Here is a 17143-nt window from a genome sequence, read left to right on the forward strand (position 1 = left end):
CTGTAAGTGCCAGTGACGGGCCCAGCAGTGTCAACACATTTCTACGTTCTGTCGAGTTCCCTCTTTGGCCGCTAGAGGGCCAAAGCCGTTGGTCTACGTTCGTCTGGTAAACACATTAAAATTGGCGGTAGCCAATTGTTTGCTGCCGCGCCCACCACGAAAGCGCAGCTGTCACTTGATTCAGTGGCCATGCTCCAAGAATGATTTCCTTCTGCATAAAATTACTAAGAGTGATGGCAGTGTTTTCAGTGCTGTAGATACATCCAATGACTTGAATGCCGATGACTACGATGATATTTATGATACAGAATGGTAGTCAAAGAAGTTAAATGGAGGGAAGCTTCCGCCAACGCCTGCTCCTTTGGTATTTCGTGTATTTGCAGACATTATGGGACATTTGGTGCCCCCATGTAAAATATAATTTGTATATGCAAATAAATAAGATGTTATGTAGATCTACAATAAAAGATGTCATGCTGTGAACATAATTTCGGAATTATTGCAGCCCCTTAGAGGGTATAAAAAACCGCATATCATTAGCTTCAGCAACGAAACTGTGTAATAACTCATCGAATACAGGTAAAAGCGTTGATGAGGGTCCACTCTTCCAGCCTGTTTTATTGTGCGGAGAGCTATACATGAACACCATCAAAGCCGCGAAGATCATCAAATCAATAAATACGAGGCCATGACAGTTTTTTTGTGGTTGTAAATAAATAATGCGACTGAATAAATTTATTCGTATCTACCTTTGTTCCGACATTATTAATTTGCAGGGGCGATAGCACAAATAAAGAATATTGAAGACAAATCAAGAACATGTTAAATTTCTGGAGGAGGAGGAGGAGGAGGAAGAAAGAAACCAAGGCAGGAACTTAGAGCCATACGCGTGTCGGGCTTGCTACCCTACGCAGGGGCATGGAGGCTGAGGAATGCAAAGAAAGTAAATCGAGGGAAGGAAGATGGCACTGGAAGCGAAAACAGGTACGGCTGTCCATCACGCCTACAATGGGTTAATGAGACCAGTCGATTTCACAAACAGTAACAATGTCTGCTCCGCCTTCAAAGTGTGCGACGCATGGGGCGATGGTTCAAGGATCTTAGTCTCTGAAAATTCTCTATGACCTTGCCGATTTAACAAACTCCAAAGAATGGCGAGTTCGATGCTAAGGCGATGACAAAAAGACGTGTTCTATCGCCTCTTCAACTTCGGGAGAAGTGGGATGGAATTTGCAGCTGCAACGAAGGGCGAAGTCTGCAGCTACGACAGTTCGAGACACTCGAGGTGACCCACGAAGTTTACGTTCTCGTGTGACCAAACAAAGACCTTTCGCGGCTTCTCCTCTTGACAAAGGTGTGGGAACTGTCTGGGGTTTCTTGTGGGCTGACTGGGTGGCACCATCAACAAGGTCATTCTGAAGAGCTGCCTTGCAAGCGCAAAAAAGAGCTACGCTCATTCTAGGCGGTGCTCGCACTATGTAATTAACATCATCACGTAGGGCAAGTTCAACGGCCGTAGGCGGTGTCATGTGGTACACTTGGAACTTGATTGTGACTTGTAAGGCCGGCAGGAGCACAGTGGCGGCGGAGCGTGCGACAGAGACCGATATATGGTGTGTAAATGTGTGCTCGTTGTCAACACTCCTCGTTCAGAATGAACAGCGTTATCTGTCGTAGGGCCACTGCTGAATGACGGGACTTCGTAATTCCAGGAATGTTGAGGCGTGCTTGCGACTGCCATAGCTCCCTCAGATTTCCCTATATTCACAACGTTATCCGGCTTTGGTATCAAAAGAGAAGGCACAGCGTTCGCCTATAGCAGCTAAATAAACAGTGCTTAACGTCGGAAGAAATAAAGTCGACAGACGCATCGCTGGCTATCAAGCAGTGTTTATTGCATTTGAAAGGCAATACATATACCAACGAGGATCTGCGCAGACAACAAAAGACAAAAATAATCTCAGGTCACTGTTGTCGGCAGTCAGTTGTGCGTTGTCTGTAGTCATTACTTCGACCTATCTGAAGGGCTGTTCGATTGCCTTCTAAGAATGGCCCAACCAGACCCCAGTTGAGCACTCTTGCAGTTTAATTCGTATATAGGCTATCTGTGGGGTCCCTACGAAGCTTTCCATGCGAACTATGCAAATGCTAGGTAGTCACGGTACAATGTTGTTGATTAGGATAAACCCTAGATTGGCGTATTTTACACCTGCAGGACCTATGTAATCACCGCGTACACCTGTTGTTTTGCTGTTGTCTCCCATGTGTGCTAAACCTTCTTGATATGAAATATTTAGCAATTCTATTTGCCTATGCATTGCGATTTTTTATCCATAACAGCTCGCGTTATCATTAAGAAAAGTTGAGTTCACTTCGCGTGAGCTATAGCTATCGCCACCTGTCCTTCAATGGTATGGCAATCGTGCTCAACAAACGCTCTAACTTCCACCACGTAATCTTTTCCTCCCGACGCCGGCAGCAAGAATATAGTTTCTTTCACATCCGATGTCGTCTTCCGGCTTTGGCAAGCTGGCTTCGAACTGGAAACAGTAACAGCTGAAGCATCGATCAGGGGGCACAAAACCACTAAATATCCGGTTACCGGTGCACCACCCGTATCACTGGGAGGTTTCCATGTTACCAAGGCCTTTGCTGAGGTGTCACTTGCTGCGAGAACATCGAGTGTCACATACGCAGGTGCGCTGCTGGGCAGTGGATTTGTGGTTCCTTCACCAGTAGTTTGCACTATAACAGAGCGGTCTTGACGCGCTTCAGTCAAGGAAACCACATAAACGATGTATGTCGTGTAGGGTTCAAGATCGGTGATGACAACCTCCCGTCCGTGCTCCTCTGGGGCAAATGAGACGTTTCTGGCTTTGACTTCACTGGCAAAGGTGTTCCGCTTTCTTCTCCAGGAGACGGCATATTCCTCCGGAGTCCTTGCATCGATGCTACGCCGTAGCCATCTAACCTCAAGGGCGCTGGCGTTAAGGGCTTTCACTGAGACTTCAGGCGTGTAGTCCCTTGTGTCTGTTGCGGCGAGGTGGTGGAAAAAAGCCAGATAAAAAAAAAAGAGGCAAGCTCATGCAAACCCTTCATCTAGTAATGCCTATCAATATATATATATATATATATATATATATATATATATATATATATTGTGTAATCACCCTTCACACAATACTCCTTCTGGGGCCTGTGAGGTTTCTGAATAATAATAATAATAATAATAATAATAATAATAATATTAATAATCATACGTTTTCCGCGAAGATATATGTGGGCAAGTGAAGGCAGGGTTCGTGACATTGTCAGTGCAACAATGACTGCGTCGGAATTTGTTGCTCGTGCATTAAGGAATCAGATTCTTTGCAAATGAAAAAAAAACCAGCTATTTTGCCTTATGCTAGACTGAGTAGCTATATCATTTATCATACCTTAACACCAGCAGATATCCGTGAGAACGTTAACATTCTGTACATACTTTTACAAATTATATTTTACTTGGTATCAGGGATATTCTCCGCATTTAAAGGCCTTCGTAGTTGCCACAAACGAAGCGAAATTTTAGTCTAGTAGAATGAAGTCGTAGTGCATTATCAAGAAGCCTGATAGCGTGTTTGTCATTTCTGCATGATTGCTCCTTAAGAGTGGCCTCGTGGCTCATTCTAGAAGTTCTCGCACTACTAGCACTTAGTGGGGCTTAGCCACCGCATAGAAATTGAAAAAGGTGGTAGAGTGCCTTGGTTATTTGCGTTCTGTCCGCAAATCGCACTAAAATATTGTTAGTTCCTGTTACTCAAAATATTGTCACATGCACTCAAAGATGGATCGATACACAACGAATACGTTCGCTTGCGTTTAATTTAAATGCTCTTCCACCTGCAAATCTGATCATTTGTCAGAGATATTGTAGCGGTTGGATACTCACTTTCTTACTTTTGGTGAACGGATCTTATGTTATGCATATAGCTACCACATGAATACTTTCTCAACACACAACTAATTCTGTTGTGGTTAGGTCATTTTTATCCCAAATTTGATGTACAGTACTTTGAATATCGATTATTAAAGGATAGGTGAAATGAAAACAATTAAATCAGAAGGGTAGTTCACTGAACAAAATTTTACGCCTATATCGCTAAATATTCTTCTGTGCTGCCAGCGTGGGAACGTCAGTTTTGAGAACACATGGTTTGGTTCTTTACAAATGCAGACCACTTACCAATTGGGAGAGTCTTGAACTCGATGGTGGTGTTGCCTTCACAGTGCCGCCGCTGTCTTCCGACGAGGCACGTCGCAACGTCCGCAGAATAGTTCGTGTTCGGCTCCAAGCCCTCGAATGTCAGCTCCGTCAGATTGGTTGTCCCTTCCATCGCGGACTTCGTTGAAGCGCTGGAGACGCTGACGTAGTAGAGAATTTCGTAGTCATTCACTCCCGCCGGTTCGCGCCAGTGGAGTGTCACGCGGGTAGCGTTGAGGTCAGCGCGAAGCGTGTGTCGCAGATCAGACACAGGAGGCGCTGGAGTGTCGAAATATTCAATAGCTGGTTCTCCTTCGACAGTCGTGTTGTCGCCTCGACTCACTATAGCTCTTACTTCAACTCGGTAATCAGTGAGGCCGCTTATTCCGGTGAAGACTGCTTTCTCTACGCCTGCGGATATTTCTTTGCGTTGGCAGTTCAGATATTCTTGATCTGGCTTTGCGACATTTACCAAGCACAGTTTCACAGCATACTGGTGCACGGGTGAGTTCTCAAGGCGCACTGGAAAGCCCTCCCACGTGACAGTCAGCTCAGAAGAGTTAGTATTGTACTCGAAGTGTAAACCGTTCGGTTTCGCGTAAGGGTCTAGCTGCGTACTCGCCGATACCTGCTCAGAGTCTGTTCTGTCCATCTCATTGTCTTCGTATATTCTTGAGACGTTTACGTGGTAGGTGCTGTTTGGCTCTAAATCGTCTATAACGAACCTCGTCGAATTTGCCGGCAAGGACTCGTTGTGCACCAGCGCTTCTTCTGTGAATGCTTCCTGCTCTTTCCACCAAGTAAGCAGGTAGCTCTCGAAGGGTGTTGCATTTATCAACGGCAAGGGCCATGTGATGACAAGAGCAGAGCTGTTGATGGCTTTGATGTGCAGGTGAATTGGTTCCTTGGAGACACCTGAAATGACGAATAAAGTGTTCAGAAAACAAGAACAAAAATGATTCGACATTCTTGGTGGTAAGTATTGCAACATAAATGAATAATAAAGTGCTATAAGCTTAGCGGAAAGCCCTCCCACCTAAATTCTAGTTGAAAGCTCATGTAACGTAGTTCACTCTTACATTCTCCTAGAACTTGGGTAGCGTGGTGCAGCAGCGCACTGTAGTCTACAGACCCTTTAGTGGTCCTCAACAGATATTCGATGAGCCCATGGGGATGGCAAGGTTCGGTAACACTGACAAGCAGAGTCATTCGAAACAAGAAGTAAATCTTGGGGCGAGGCTTTGGCTATAGGTTGTAATATCAGTTGCGGCTCCATCTCCGTCGGTACTAAAGGTGTAAACTTGGTGATACGAGACATTGTAACTTTTACTGCGAAAGCAATTACGTGAATACTCTAGGCGAAATTGCTGCCCTCAACGTCAGTGTAATGTTTTGCATATATTGAAATATATGAATGCTATATCTTTATATATGCCGTATACACGGAGCCATTGTTGGACTAGGAGTGATTTAAATCATATGCGTCCTCTAAAAGTTTTTAAGCTAGCGTATCAGTGAAACAGAAAGAATTCCTTCATGGCGTTTAATGTCATCACGAAACACGTTACTGATACGTGAGCGTATATGCGTTTAGCGGGACCGAAATTAGACCGAAACTGCCGAGGGCGGGTGCTCGGAAGCAGAACGCCTTATCCACTGAGCAATGTGACGACTCCCCACTCAGAGGATTACTAGAGAAACGTAGATAAGGGATAAAAGAAGTGATTGAATCTCTAGGCTTGGATGTATAACTAACACGACAGCACAAATTTGGGCAAACTTGCGGATAATCTAGTTCTGAAGCAGACAGCAAGCTGGGGGATCACGAGAACTTGTAGCATAGTTACTAAATTTCCTAGCGAAGGCTGAGTACAAGCCCTGCATTCATTGTGTCATCACGAACAGATTTCCTACAAAAAACATTAATTAAGAAACAAGACAAGACCCAGATTTCAGTCAGAGAACTGCGTGAATATGTAAGGCAGTCAGGAGATGAGAAATTATCTCTGTTCCTACGATTCCTTCATGCAATGGGAGGATACGAAAGCCTATAGAGCATTACAGGCGGGACAACTTTTTGCATATATATGAAAGTGGGAAGAATGTTCGTTACAGGAATTTCAGACAATAGGACGCTATAAATACGGAACGGGCTCATTTTTTAACTTGGAATGAGCTTCGAGCACATTTGATGTATCCAAGCATAACTTTGAGCTGTTGAAATGTAGAAAAAAATTTTATAGAGATTGATAATAAAGCAAATTACTGATTCACTTGAGCTGCATATGCCTATAAGTATTTTCTTCTCAATATTGGAACTCACCTTTCGAAGCCGTCTTGAATAAAGTGGCACTGGAATTTCCACACTTCCTTCGAGCCCCACTCACGAGGCATACGGTGATGGAAACAGTGTACTCTTTAGATGTCTCCAGGTTGTCGAGGGTCGTTTCTGAAGTGTTCAGTTCTCCTTTAAAGAGCACAAGTCCAGAGGCTTCTTCTGTAAGCAGAACTTCGTAAACCACATCATAATCTGTAAGTGCCGGAGGGCACGTCCAGGATATGTTGACAGATGTTCCTTCAAATGCTTTTGACAAAACTGGACTTTCAATTGCTGGTATTAGCGGCGGACTTGTCTCTGCAACAATCCTCACTATGTTTCCTTTGATCACCCGGCCGTTGCTGGTCGCATACGCCGTTATCTCGACCTCATACTCACTGAAGCTTCTGAGCCCCGAGACCTCAATTAGGAGGGACGACTCAGATGTATTGAACGTTTGACAGCCGCCTGTTCTTTTCAGAATTTCTTCCCGAGGACAGATTGACACAATGTATCCTTCAATTGAAGAACCAGAAGAGATGTTCGGTGCGTTCCAGTTGACTATGAGTGAAGATGTGTTGCCAAAGGAGCTCGATTGGTAGGCCACCTCCATCGGTTTTGGCAGCGGCTCTGGGTCAGTGACGGCTTCGCTCCTAGCGACAACTGTTTCCCATTGTGAGGCTCCGTCGATAAAAACTTTTGCAACCTCGATATTGTAAACCTCAGAAGAACCTAGATCAGTGATGACGAAGCTGGTTGTGTTAATGGGTAGAAACACTGTGTTTCTTTTTCCAGGCAGCGTGTCATTTGGAAAGTGCTTGGACGTTGTCCAAGAAATCTTAACTCCACCCAGAGAAGTTTCCGTCTGCGCGTGATGGTTCAGAATTATTGCAACGGCCGAACTGTTGACCGTCTCAATCTTCACTAGCTGCTTGTCCTCTACTGCAAAAGCAAAAGAAAAGAAAGAAAGTAACAAAGTTACAAAGAAGGCCGCAGATTCTGACATCTGTACCATAGGGACCAACAATCACAGTACTCGAAATTAAATATATTCAAGCTTTTTTGATGCACTCAAGTTGGCCATAATTGTTTGGTCCAAAAACATATGACGTCAAATTTGACGACTACAAATGTCGCCTTGGTAGTGCCTAAATAACTGCCTTAGAAACTCAAGCCACATCAGCTAAAATTAAACATATGAACAACTGATTGACATAGTTGCTATGCAGGAACCCGTAGAACTGCTACTAAAGAACTGATGGTCCTTAGTAAATTAATATGGGAGCCGTAAAGACTGCTTATATATGCGTGCACTTGGACAGGTGATCATCAAATAATTTCCAGAATGCTGCACGATTATGAGGCTTTATTGCATTTCAGGGAGATAAATGATCGGTTATCAGCCGTTCCCGCCGGTCAGAAAGATCCATAAATTTAAAAGGACCTTCTAAGGAACTCACGACAAACGAACTATTTGGTGCTCCTGGAGCTCGTGATCCAGCATAAAAATACGAATTTAATTTTCCGTAACGACAGCCAGTACCCCGATGTGTGACCTGCTTATCATTCTTCACTTACCAACGGCAGATGGCTGGACGCTAGCTGAATTCGGTTTACCACAGTGCTTTACACCACCTCTAACAATGCATGCCTCCACGTGTATTGTATACTCCTCTTCGTTGAGTTGCGGCAAAACTACTTCTGTGCTGGTGACCTCTTTTTCAAAAATTTGGTCGCCTGTGCTTTTCCGAATAGCCTTGACTGTGTAAACAGCGCTCCATCTTGAAGCCGAGAGGTCAACTCCCGTCCATGATATCCGCAGACTATCGTTACCAACCACTTCAAATTTGAGGCCTTCAACCTTGAGCTGGGGCGTGGGATCTGTGGTGACGAACGTTTCTTTCGGGTTTCCGATGATCACAACACCTTGGTGTATGGCGTAGGCACTTACGAACACCGTGTACGCTTCAAACTTGTTCAACCCTTCAAGCACTGCGGTGAAAGTTGTGGATGTCGTGTTGTGCCTCTTGCAAACAACACCATGCTGCGACTTGCTGGATGTGACAATGGGACATACGTCGACATAGTAACCTTCTATTGAAGGTCCTGTCAGGTGGGTAGGTGGTTGCCAGGCGATTTTTACGCGCGTCAAGTTGTCAAGGCCGCCGGAAATTTCAAACGTGACTGTGACAGGTGGCGCAAATGGTTTTGGTGCTGTTTTACTTCTGGAAATGAGGGATACGTTCTTGATCATGGTGCCTTCTACGTAGAAAACGACTATTTCGACATCGTAGTTCTTGTAGGCTTCGAGGCCGCTGATGATAAATGTACTTTCGTTCCAGTTTGCAACATAAATTCCGGTGTGCCCATTCTCAGCGGACGCCGATGTATCGTTTGCGATGGAAGGCCACCACAAAATGCAGTATTCAGTGACGTCCACTCCGTGAGAAAGCTCTGGCGTCTGCCATGTAACCTTCAGAGCCGTCGAGTTCACAGCAACGACAGTGAAGTCTGTTGGACGGGGCGTGACATCTGAAACAATAAAATTTTGTAGCAGTTACAATTTTTTTCAATGATGCTCATCTTTATTTAGGCAATAGAAGGTGTAAAGCAACCACTTGTGTGAGTGGATGTGTTATACAGTTGCTTAGGAGGTCTGCGTGAAACTACCATTACAGTTGAGTGCTCAGTGTGACAACTTCCTTGAGTTCCACAGCGTCAAGCCAACAGCAGTAGCATTGTCAACCGGACCGGTGACTGATCTTTTCATCCAGTTGCTTACTCAAGGAATGAAGTTGCTTTTTTGGAGCTTTTGTTCCGCGATTAGTACATAATGCTTAACTTTTTACTGACAAGGAGCACAAAAAGAAACCTTGTGCATATCATTTATTTCTGATGTCCTTGTTCACGAACAATTACCTTATATGTGCTAATGGCTCAAGACTTTAGCTAATACGGCACCTACAAATCTGGTTGAGTCCTGCGCAATACCTGAGGAACACCGGCCATGGTTGCCATGGTGGCCATGGTGGAACAGTGGTCTGCTGCTAGACACGAAGTCATGGTTCCATGTGCCGACCACTAGGATCGCATTATTTGACAATGTATCAAAAACTGATTTAAAATTGAAGTTAAGGTGCAGGTTAACTAGGGCCACGTGACCACAATTATTTATTTGCTCTTACTGTGGTGTGTACCTTAGGCTAAAACGTTCATCTTGTACATGAGACTCGATCACTTCATTGTTTTCCAATCTTGTTTTACAAAACTAACTTAAGGAAATCGGCACCAGAAGCTCGAAGATCAAGCTTTGCTTGTTGAAGTATGAAGGTCAATCTCCGCTTTTCCATGGTGACCGTTTCTTTGAGTGAATAAAGTTTTGTTCTTGGAAACCTGTTGCACAGCAGTCGATAGAGTGCGTAAGAGCACTCGCACCCAGAGTTCGAGATTGTTCCTTCTTTCCTCCTTTATTGTTTCTTCGCCCTTTTTACCTGCTTTCATAACCCTAGAACAGAATAGCAACTCTTGATACCTTGAGGTTAACTTCCGTGTTATAGTATGAATTTCTGTCCCTATTTGCCTCATTAAAAGCTTCACTTAAACTCCTTATTACTACCACAAACTAACATTATCTAGTGCAGTTTGCGTGGACAATTTGTGCCGAGTAAGAAAAAAAAACAATTTTAACACAGGTAACATTAAGGGGGGACTCTCGCAATTTTTCTCATGCCCACACCAGTCTGTTCCAAATTTATACTGAGCATTCTTGTCGCAACTGTTATGTGCAACCAAACGCGATGAGGAAAGTTTTGTGTAGATTTTCACAAACATAATTTTAAATTTATCAGTGCAAAACAGAGACACTGGACCTTCACCTAGTGGCTTATGCTAGCAGCCTTGAGATGGCCGCTCACGATATCAACATCTGAATATCTGCACGAGTGATGATTTTACCTATGGGTCTTCAAAAAAACGTATGCGTATATTTTGTTTCCAATGAGGGCTTCTCCTTAACCAACGTACTCCTTTAGATATTTAGCCAGCAACGCGATATTCAGAAAACCATCCTTTCTTTTCACTAAGAACTCTTCAACGCAAGAAAGTTTAGACTTAGTTGTAGCGGAAAACTTGAGGTGGTCGCAACAGGCTCTCTTCCTTCGGGCGCTTGCCTGTGAAACCGTCACAATCGTTGTCAGTGAAAACAACTGGCAGAAGCGTGAGATGAAGATGTCGAGCGTGTCTGGCCCATATTACATCTAGTATAGTGGATATAAAAATAAACTTTCTAATAGTGCAATATTCTGCGTGAACAAAGGATCAAGTATTTGTAAAAAAAAAGAAACATTGCTCTGAGAGAAACGGCCACCGGGTTTTCTTTTTAGAAGTACACGCGTCAATTTCGCTGCATGGGCGGGGTGAATGTGCAGCAGCTGCTTCGAAGCATTTCTGATTTGATTGGCGTTGACGGAACTTATGTTCAGGTTCTTTTGTCTGCAAGACTGCTCTCCCGAAAACATTCTCTTATCAGCGTTCTGTTTATAAACACACCGTAAAAGAGAACCGCGACAAGATATACTTCGTGGGAGCCGCTTAACAAGTGTCACTGCACTCAAATTCTTAGTTGAGGCGCAAGTGAATTCTTTAGTTTGTTCGGATAGTAGATCCGTACACGTTGTTTTATCTTCTATTGGGACAAGAGAAAGAAAATTAAGGTTCACGGTAAAACAATTGCTATAGTTTATGACCAGTGTAATATCCCGCTCTGTCATCCTTAAACACAATGGCAAGAAATGAGAAAATGTGAAAGTTGATAATACCGCTTATTCCAGAAATTTAGATTCCGTCTCAGAAGTGAAGCACATTCGCTTTGCTAAAGCTTCACTGGAGTGATAATGTATTTGCGCTATTTTGGACTGAGCAGAACGCCATATGTCCTTCCGATTAGAAATAAATACACTGTGAAATATGGAAATGAAAAATCGCCATTCGCGACAGAGCAGCACTAAGCCATATTAAGGAAGTCCCTTTCCATTAGTTTCAGGTTTGATCCCCGGAAGAAGAACACATTTTTCTTCAACTGCCAAGCTTCTTTCTGAGAAATTTACATGTGTTTCTATCTTGACTTCGTGCCACTCCGAGGTGCATGACGTGTTTTCGCTTTCATTCCTCATAAAACTTTCGTCAACTCGCGCATTTCTGGAGAACAGATTTGTGATAAATACTGTACTTGTCACGTAAGATAGACTAACCTTCCTTCGGTGTCCGGAACCTCGCCTCGCTCACGTCTCCGCACTTGCGAACATGACCCCTCACGTCGCAGGCTTTCACCCGCGCCGTGTAGTTGGTGCGAAGCTTCAGGCCTGTGAAAGTTGCTTGAAGGGAGCTCACGACGGTGCCCTCCATTTCCTCTCCGGTTTCGGTGGAAATCAGCCTAACCTCATACGTTGCGCTGCTGGATGCGACATCGACTCCCAAGCTCGACTTCCAGCTCACCACTGCGACACCATGGGCCGAGCTGTCCACTTCGACGTCAGACACGACAAGAAGAAATCTGGCGTCTACACTGACGCGCACTTCCGCAGCTTCACCTTTGACTACGGTGCTTCCGAACCTCGCGTACGTTCTGATCTGAACTACGTACTCAACGAACGGGTTCATATTGGCGACCTCGAAGATATATTCAGTGGTGACAGGGTTGGCCGTGAAGATGACTGGAGGCTTGCCTTCTTCGATGCGTTGGACGAAGATTTCATACCTTTCCAGTTCAGTGCCTTTTGCCGATGAGTACGGCGGGTTCCATGTTATGTTAACGGCAAAATGTGTTGCGTTTATTTTGTGAATGGTAAAGTTAGCGTCCTCCGGTTTAGAATATGTGTCAGGAGCGGTTGAAGCTTCAACTCGGGCTGCAGCACCTTTCAAGGTGGAGTTCTCTCCGTTAACTCGGCGTATTTCGATCACATAGGTGGCCGCCGATTGCAACTCGGTTATGATGTGCGAGAAAACAGCACCTTCCAGAAAGACTGTTCGTTTATGTATTTGAGCTGAGTCGTCGCTCTCGTTCTGTGTAGCGTTGTTTAACCACCATGCAACGTCGTACCCCAGTAGCGGTCCATTGGGGTGTAAAGGTTCTTCCCACGTTACGTGTATGGCAGTGCTGTTGGTACTAGTCCGGACCGTTGTTGGCTTGCTCGATCCTGCAAGATAAGGAGCAAGAATAAATGATAAAATAGGTTTTATACAGCTGGTAGTGTAAGATAGCCTCTATTGAAAACTCTGCAGTTATATATGATGTTCGCGATATTGTGAACGTTACTTCGGCTTCGTCATGGGCTTGCTTTATGCGTATATATAAGTAATTCATGCGTTTCTTTTTTCAGTAGATTCCCGTATTCACTTAATGCAATATATTGAGATACATATTGAATCCAAGGTGCATACTAGCATATACTGCACGTATGATCTCAAATATGGAATGGTATTAAGCGATCTTTTACAATAATATATCATGCGATTTTTATTGATTGATAACCAACCTAAAGATCTTATGTTGCGAAAACCTAAAATAGTTTCCCAGCACACAGATATTTATAATACGTGCTACCATGTAATCCTGAGGCACACAATGATCATCAGTGCGTGTTTGCTCGCAAAAAAGCAAAAGTTGGGCAGTTCACATGCGAAAGCATTTGCTCACCTTTCAAATCAATGGTGACCACTGTGGTGTCTCGGGGAGCCTTGTATTATCTATTATCGGGAAAGTTAACATGCACTGAATATTGCTTGCTTAAGTTTGGGCCGTCGTAACTACCAGCTTGCCATGCATGCAGCAGTGGCGTCTTCCTGCACCTGAAGTGCAGGGTGTGATGTTACTTCCCTATCTGCAAAGATTCTTCAGCTGTTTTATGCACTGGGTAAAGGCGAAACTCTCAGCAGTATTGGTTTCTTCTTCTGACAGGTTTCTTGCCGTCCGTCAAAGTTTTGCCATTTGATTATTTAGCATATAAGCGTGAGTGTTAGGGGAGGAGGGGAGGAAGCTGTTGGAATAATGAAAACTGGAAGCGACTTCTGGCCCAGCTGAAGCAAGGCATTCAAAATGTGCATCAAAGTCGCTGTAGTGACAGAATTATAATAAACAAATAATCTTCGCGCTCCACTGTGTATCCTTTCGTCTTACATTGCATCATCGTCCATACTTGGTTGCAGTAAAGAAACACAATACACCTAATGGTACAACAGTATAAAGTTTATTTTTCTGTTAAGGGTTTCGGGCCATGGGCTCATGAAGACGCATATGTAGCACGTGTAAAAATATATAGATTTGAACACAGACTTGGTATCTTCGTCTGCTTAGGCAATGAATAGTGTTCTCTTGTATTTTTCTCTGTCCACTGGTATTAGTAGTGTTTAGGAGGTATTTCATTTGACAAACACGCTTGCAATTTTTTGTAGGGACAGCGAAATGTCGCCCGAGACAATTAGACGTATTAGACGTTTATGTAAGAAAAAAAGTTTCAGAAAATTCGCTATCAAGTATGTTTTTGAACGCAAACTCGCATGCACTCCAATAAATGCATCCCAATGACAACATGACATGAGAAGGTTCTGCGCTTGGCAGTGAGTGCAATTTTTCTCAGCTCCTTGATATCTACCTATGTCGCTACGCGGCTGTACCATACTCTTTGCATTAACAAATGTTACAACATTCAGTGTTGAACTTTATGTCAGTTTACGACCAAGATTGCGTATCTCCTCCTGTCAATTACTGTTGTGAACGCGCTCAACAAGAAATAATCTAGGCCATTATGTGCGAAGGCATACTACTGGCCCGATCTGCTCACTCTGTAGGATTATAATGCTGGCAGAAATGTACGCATATAATTTATGTGCATCTGCGCAACGTTCACAAAATGTGTATTTTTTCTCGCAGGAAGCTCTATCTTTCTGCAGTGGGTGATTTTAGCTGACTATACGTAATATGTTGTTGCTCTTTTGCTTTACCACAAGTCCGAAGCTGCATGGCAAAGCCGTGCGACCATCGGCATTGTGCTTTCTTGGGAGTAAAATTGAATTAGGAATTGAATCCCCTGTAGCTCACTTCTGTTTACACGATATAGAAACTTCTTTCAGAACGTTCTTACTGTTTTTCCGTCGAGAAATATTAACAAATCAGCGTTCCACTATTTCCTACGCAGTGGTTAATATGGATTCGGGAGACAATGGCTATCAAATATTCCCAGCCATACTTCTTCGACTACGGAATAAAACGCAATATTAACTAGACGGGAATTCGAGTATTTTTAAATATATTGCAAGAGTTCTAAATGCATTCTGCCTTCTCTGTGATCCCCGTTATTACGTAGCCAATGTAGTAGACGGCACACCAGTAGTCGACTGACCTGACGGCGACGTCCGAACGTCAGCAGCCCTGGCGGTTCCACACTGGCGCTTCGATCCCCGCACCACGCATGCTGAGACCTGAACGCTATAGCTTGTCCACGCTTGAAGCCCTGCGAACGCCGCTGTTGGATCGCTAACAAACACCTGGCCCACTTCCGCCCCGTTTAGGCTCACTAGAGTGACATTGTACAGTATGGCTAGTTCATTGACTGAGGCCACAGGTTTCCACTCGACATATATGGATGTTGAGTTGACTGCTGTTGCGTTGATGTTCTTGACGACGGGTATCTTCGGAGCAGCCGTGCTCGCACTAGTGGTGGCGGATTCGCCTACAACCACACGACCATGATTCAGTACGTAAGCGTTCACAGTGACGATGTAGTCCTCGAAGTTCGGCACCGCTTCTATCGCGTACGCCCTTTGCTCCGTCGTCGTGTTGGCGTCCCAGCAGGTAGATGCGTTCTCCACGCGGCACACGTGAAGCTGATATCCTCCCACGGGCGGATTCACGGTGGCGTTCGGAGGAGACCAGCTGATGGTAAGCTTGGACGTTGTGGCATTAATCTCCACCGCCACGACTGTGACGTCGCTGGGCGGCGGACATGGTTCGGGATTGGTGATACCTTCGGCGTGCGCCGCAGCCCCTTCCAACGTCGTGTTGCCGTCCACGTTCACCCTCGCGACACGAACGGCGTACGTGGTGTATGGGAGAAGGTTCGATATCCTCAGGGACGTCACTTCGCCCACGACAAAGTTACTGTGGCCAGCGGACAGATCCTCCACGTCATGCGTCGAAGAGCCCTCACTCTTCCACCAGCTGACGTTGTAGCCCTTTATTGGCCCATTCTTGTGACTTGGAGGCTGCCACGTGACCAAAAGAACTGTGCTGCTGATTGTTTTGACGGCCAGGCTTCTTGGCTCGCTTGGTTCTGCCGAAAAAGAAAAGACAAAAATAGTGTATCCTTTAAGCAGTGTTAGATTCCATAACATCTGGCAAGTACATGAAGTTACCACTAATGCCCCACTCAACCCGCAATATATGTATAAGGCACATAGTAAGAAGATGAACTGGTATGATAGCCCTTCACGGGCAAGGCATAAGGGGAGAGAACGCAAATAGGAGAATATAGAAGAATATGTATGCAAGAAAGCATTATGAAAAATATAACGGAACGTTCCATCATGGTCAAACTGTTTATTGTTTCGATATCCGATTTCTGCATGCTGAATATGTCCACCAGCAGCACCGTCAGCGTAGTGGCTTCCTTCAAGTAAATATGGTGCTATACAGAAGAACCCGTGTGCTCCTTTTGTTGATATTTATCGTTCTACCCTATTGCAAAACCCAGTGCCACTGAGACCCAGTGCGCCGGATTATGGGCCCAATGCAGCGCGCTGGATGCTGGGGCGCTGGGAAAGCGCAGCGTGCTGGGAGGCACTGGCTACTCGCGCGAAAAACAGCTCTAGCGCGTTAAATATGCGGTGCCTGGACGCCGTATATATGTTTTTGAATACACAAAGCAACAAGGAGCGTTTTAGTGCAATAAAAAAAGAAAAAAAACTGCTCCGACCAGGATTCGATCGTCCAACCTACAGATCCCAAGCCCGGCACTTTCCGCTACGCCACACCAGCAGACAGAAAGGCAAGGATAATTTGCCATGTCAAAGCCGAGAAGTAGTTTGTTTCGCAAAGCTACGTCTTTTGCAGGCCTGGTTGATGCGCTATCGCCCGGCAACTAAAACTCACGCCTGTGAGTTTTAGTTGCCGTTATTTAAATACTACACAATTCTACACAAATAAATACTACACAATTCGTGTCGCGCATGCAATCAGATCACCATTACTACGGTGACATCTTGTAGTCTCCTGCGGCACTCTGCTATGCTCCTCGCCCTTTCGTCACGCCCTCCTCCGCCGCGTTCCGCCTCATGCTTTCACTGTGGCCTCATCCTCAGCTTTCCTCCTCGCGTACTCTGCTTTCATCTCCCGCTCCGCTCTGCCTTCGCTTTCACCTTTCGCGGTGCTCGTTCGCTCGGTTACGCCGAGGCACACCGACTCTCAGTGCAGGAACGGACGCCTAACAGCTGCGCTCTAAAACTTTGGTGGTAGTAAGTATCGGACATACGAGCCCACGTTCAGAGCCGAGTGACCTATCCACTAGGCTAAACCAGTGCCTCCTAGATAG

The 17143-nt window shown here is 44.9% G+C and overlaps 1 protein-coding gene across 2 annotated transcripts in view; it reads right to left on the minus strand.

Annotated features, from left to right (window-relative positions):
• LOC135911889 (phosphatidylinositol phosphatase PTPRQ-like) overlaps nucleotides 1-17143 on the minus strand; it is a 39527-nt gene that overhangs the window by 7653 nt on the left and 14731 nt on the right. The window contains exons 8-13 of one of the 2 annotated variants that reach the window (XM_065444237.2): nucleotides 14957-15886; nucleotides 11810-12754; nucleotides 8139-9092; nucleotides 6567-7502; nucleotides 4226-5158; nucleotides 1871-3030 (exon numbers count right to left, since the gene is read on the minus strand). In XM_065444237.2, coding sequence (XP_065300309.1) covers nucleotides 2369-3030; nucleotides 4226-5158; nucleotides 6567-7502; nucleotides 8139-9092; nucleotides 11810-12754; nucleotides 14957-15886 — 5360 coding nt within the window. In that variant the 3' untranslated portion in view covers nucleotides 1871-2368. Of the gene's footprint in view, nucleotides 1-1870; nucleotides 3031-4225; nucleotides 5159-6566; nucleotides 7503-8138; nucleotides 9093-11809; nucleotides 12755-14956; nucleotides 15887-17143 lie in introns of those variants that run through there. The other variant, XM_065444236.1, reaches the window with a different exon arrangement.

Source organism: Dermacentor albipictus, chromosome 10 (genome assembly GCF_038994185.2).
Source record: "Dermacentor albipictus isolate Rhodes 1998 colony chromosome 10, USDA_Dalb.pri_finalv2, whole genome shotgun sequence".
NCBI classification, from domain to species: Eukaryota; Metazoa; Arthropoda; class Arachnida; order Ixodida; family Ixodidae; genus Dermacentor; species Dermacentor albipictus.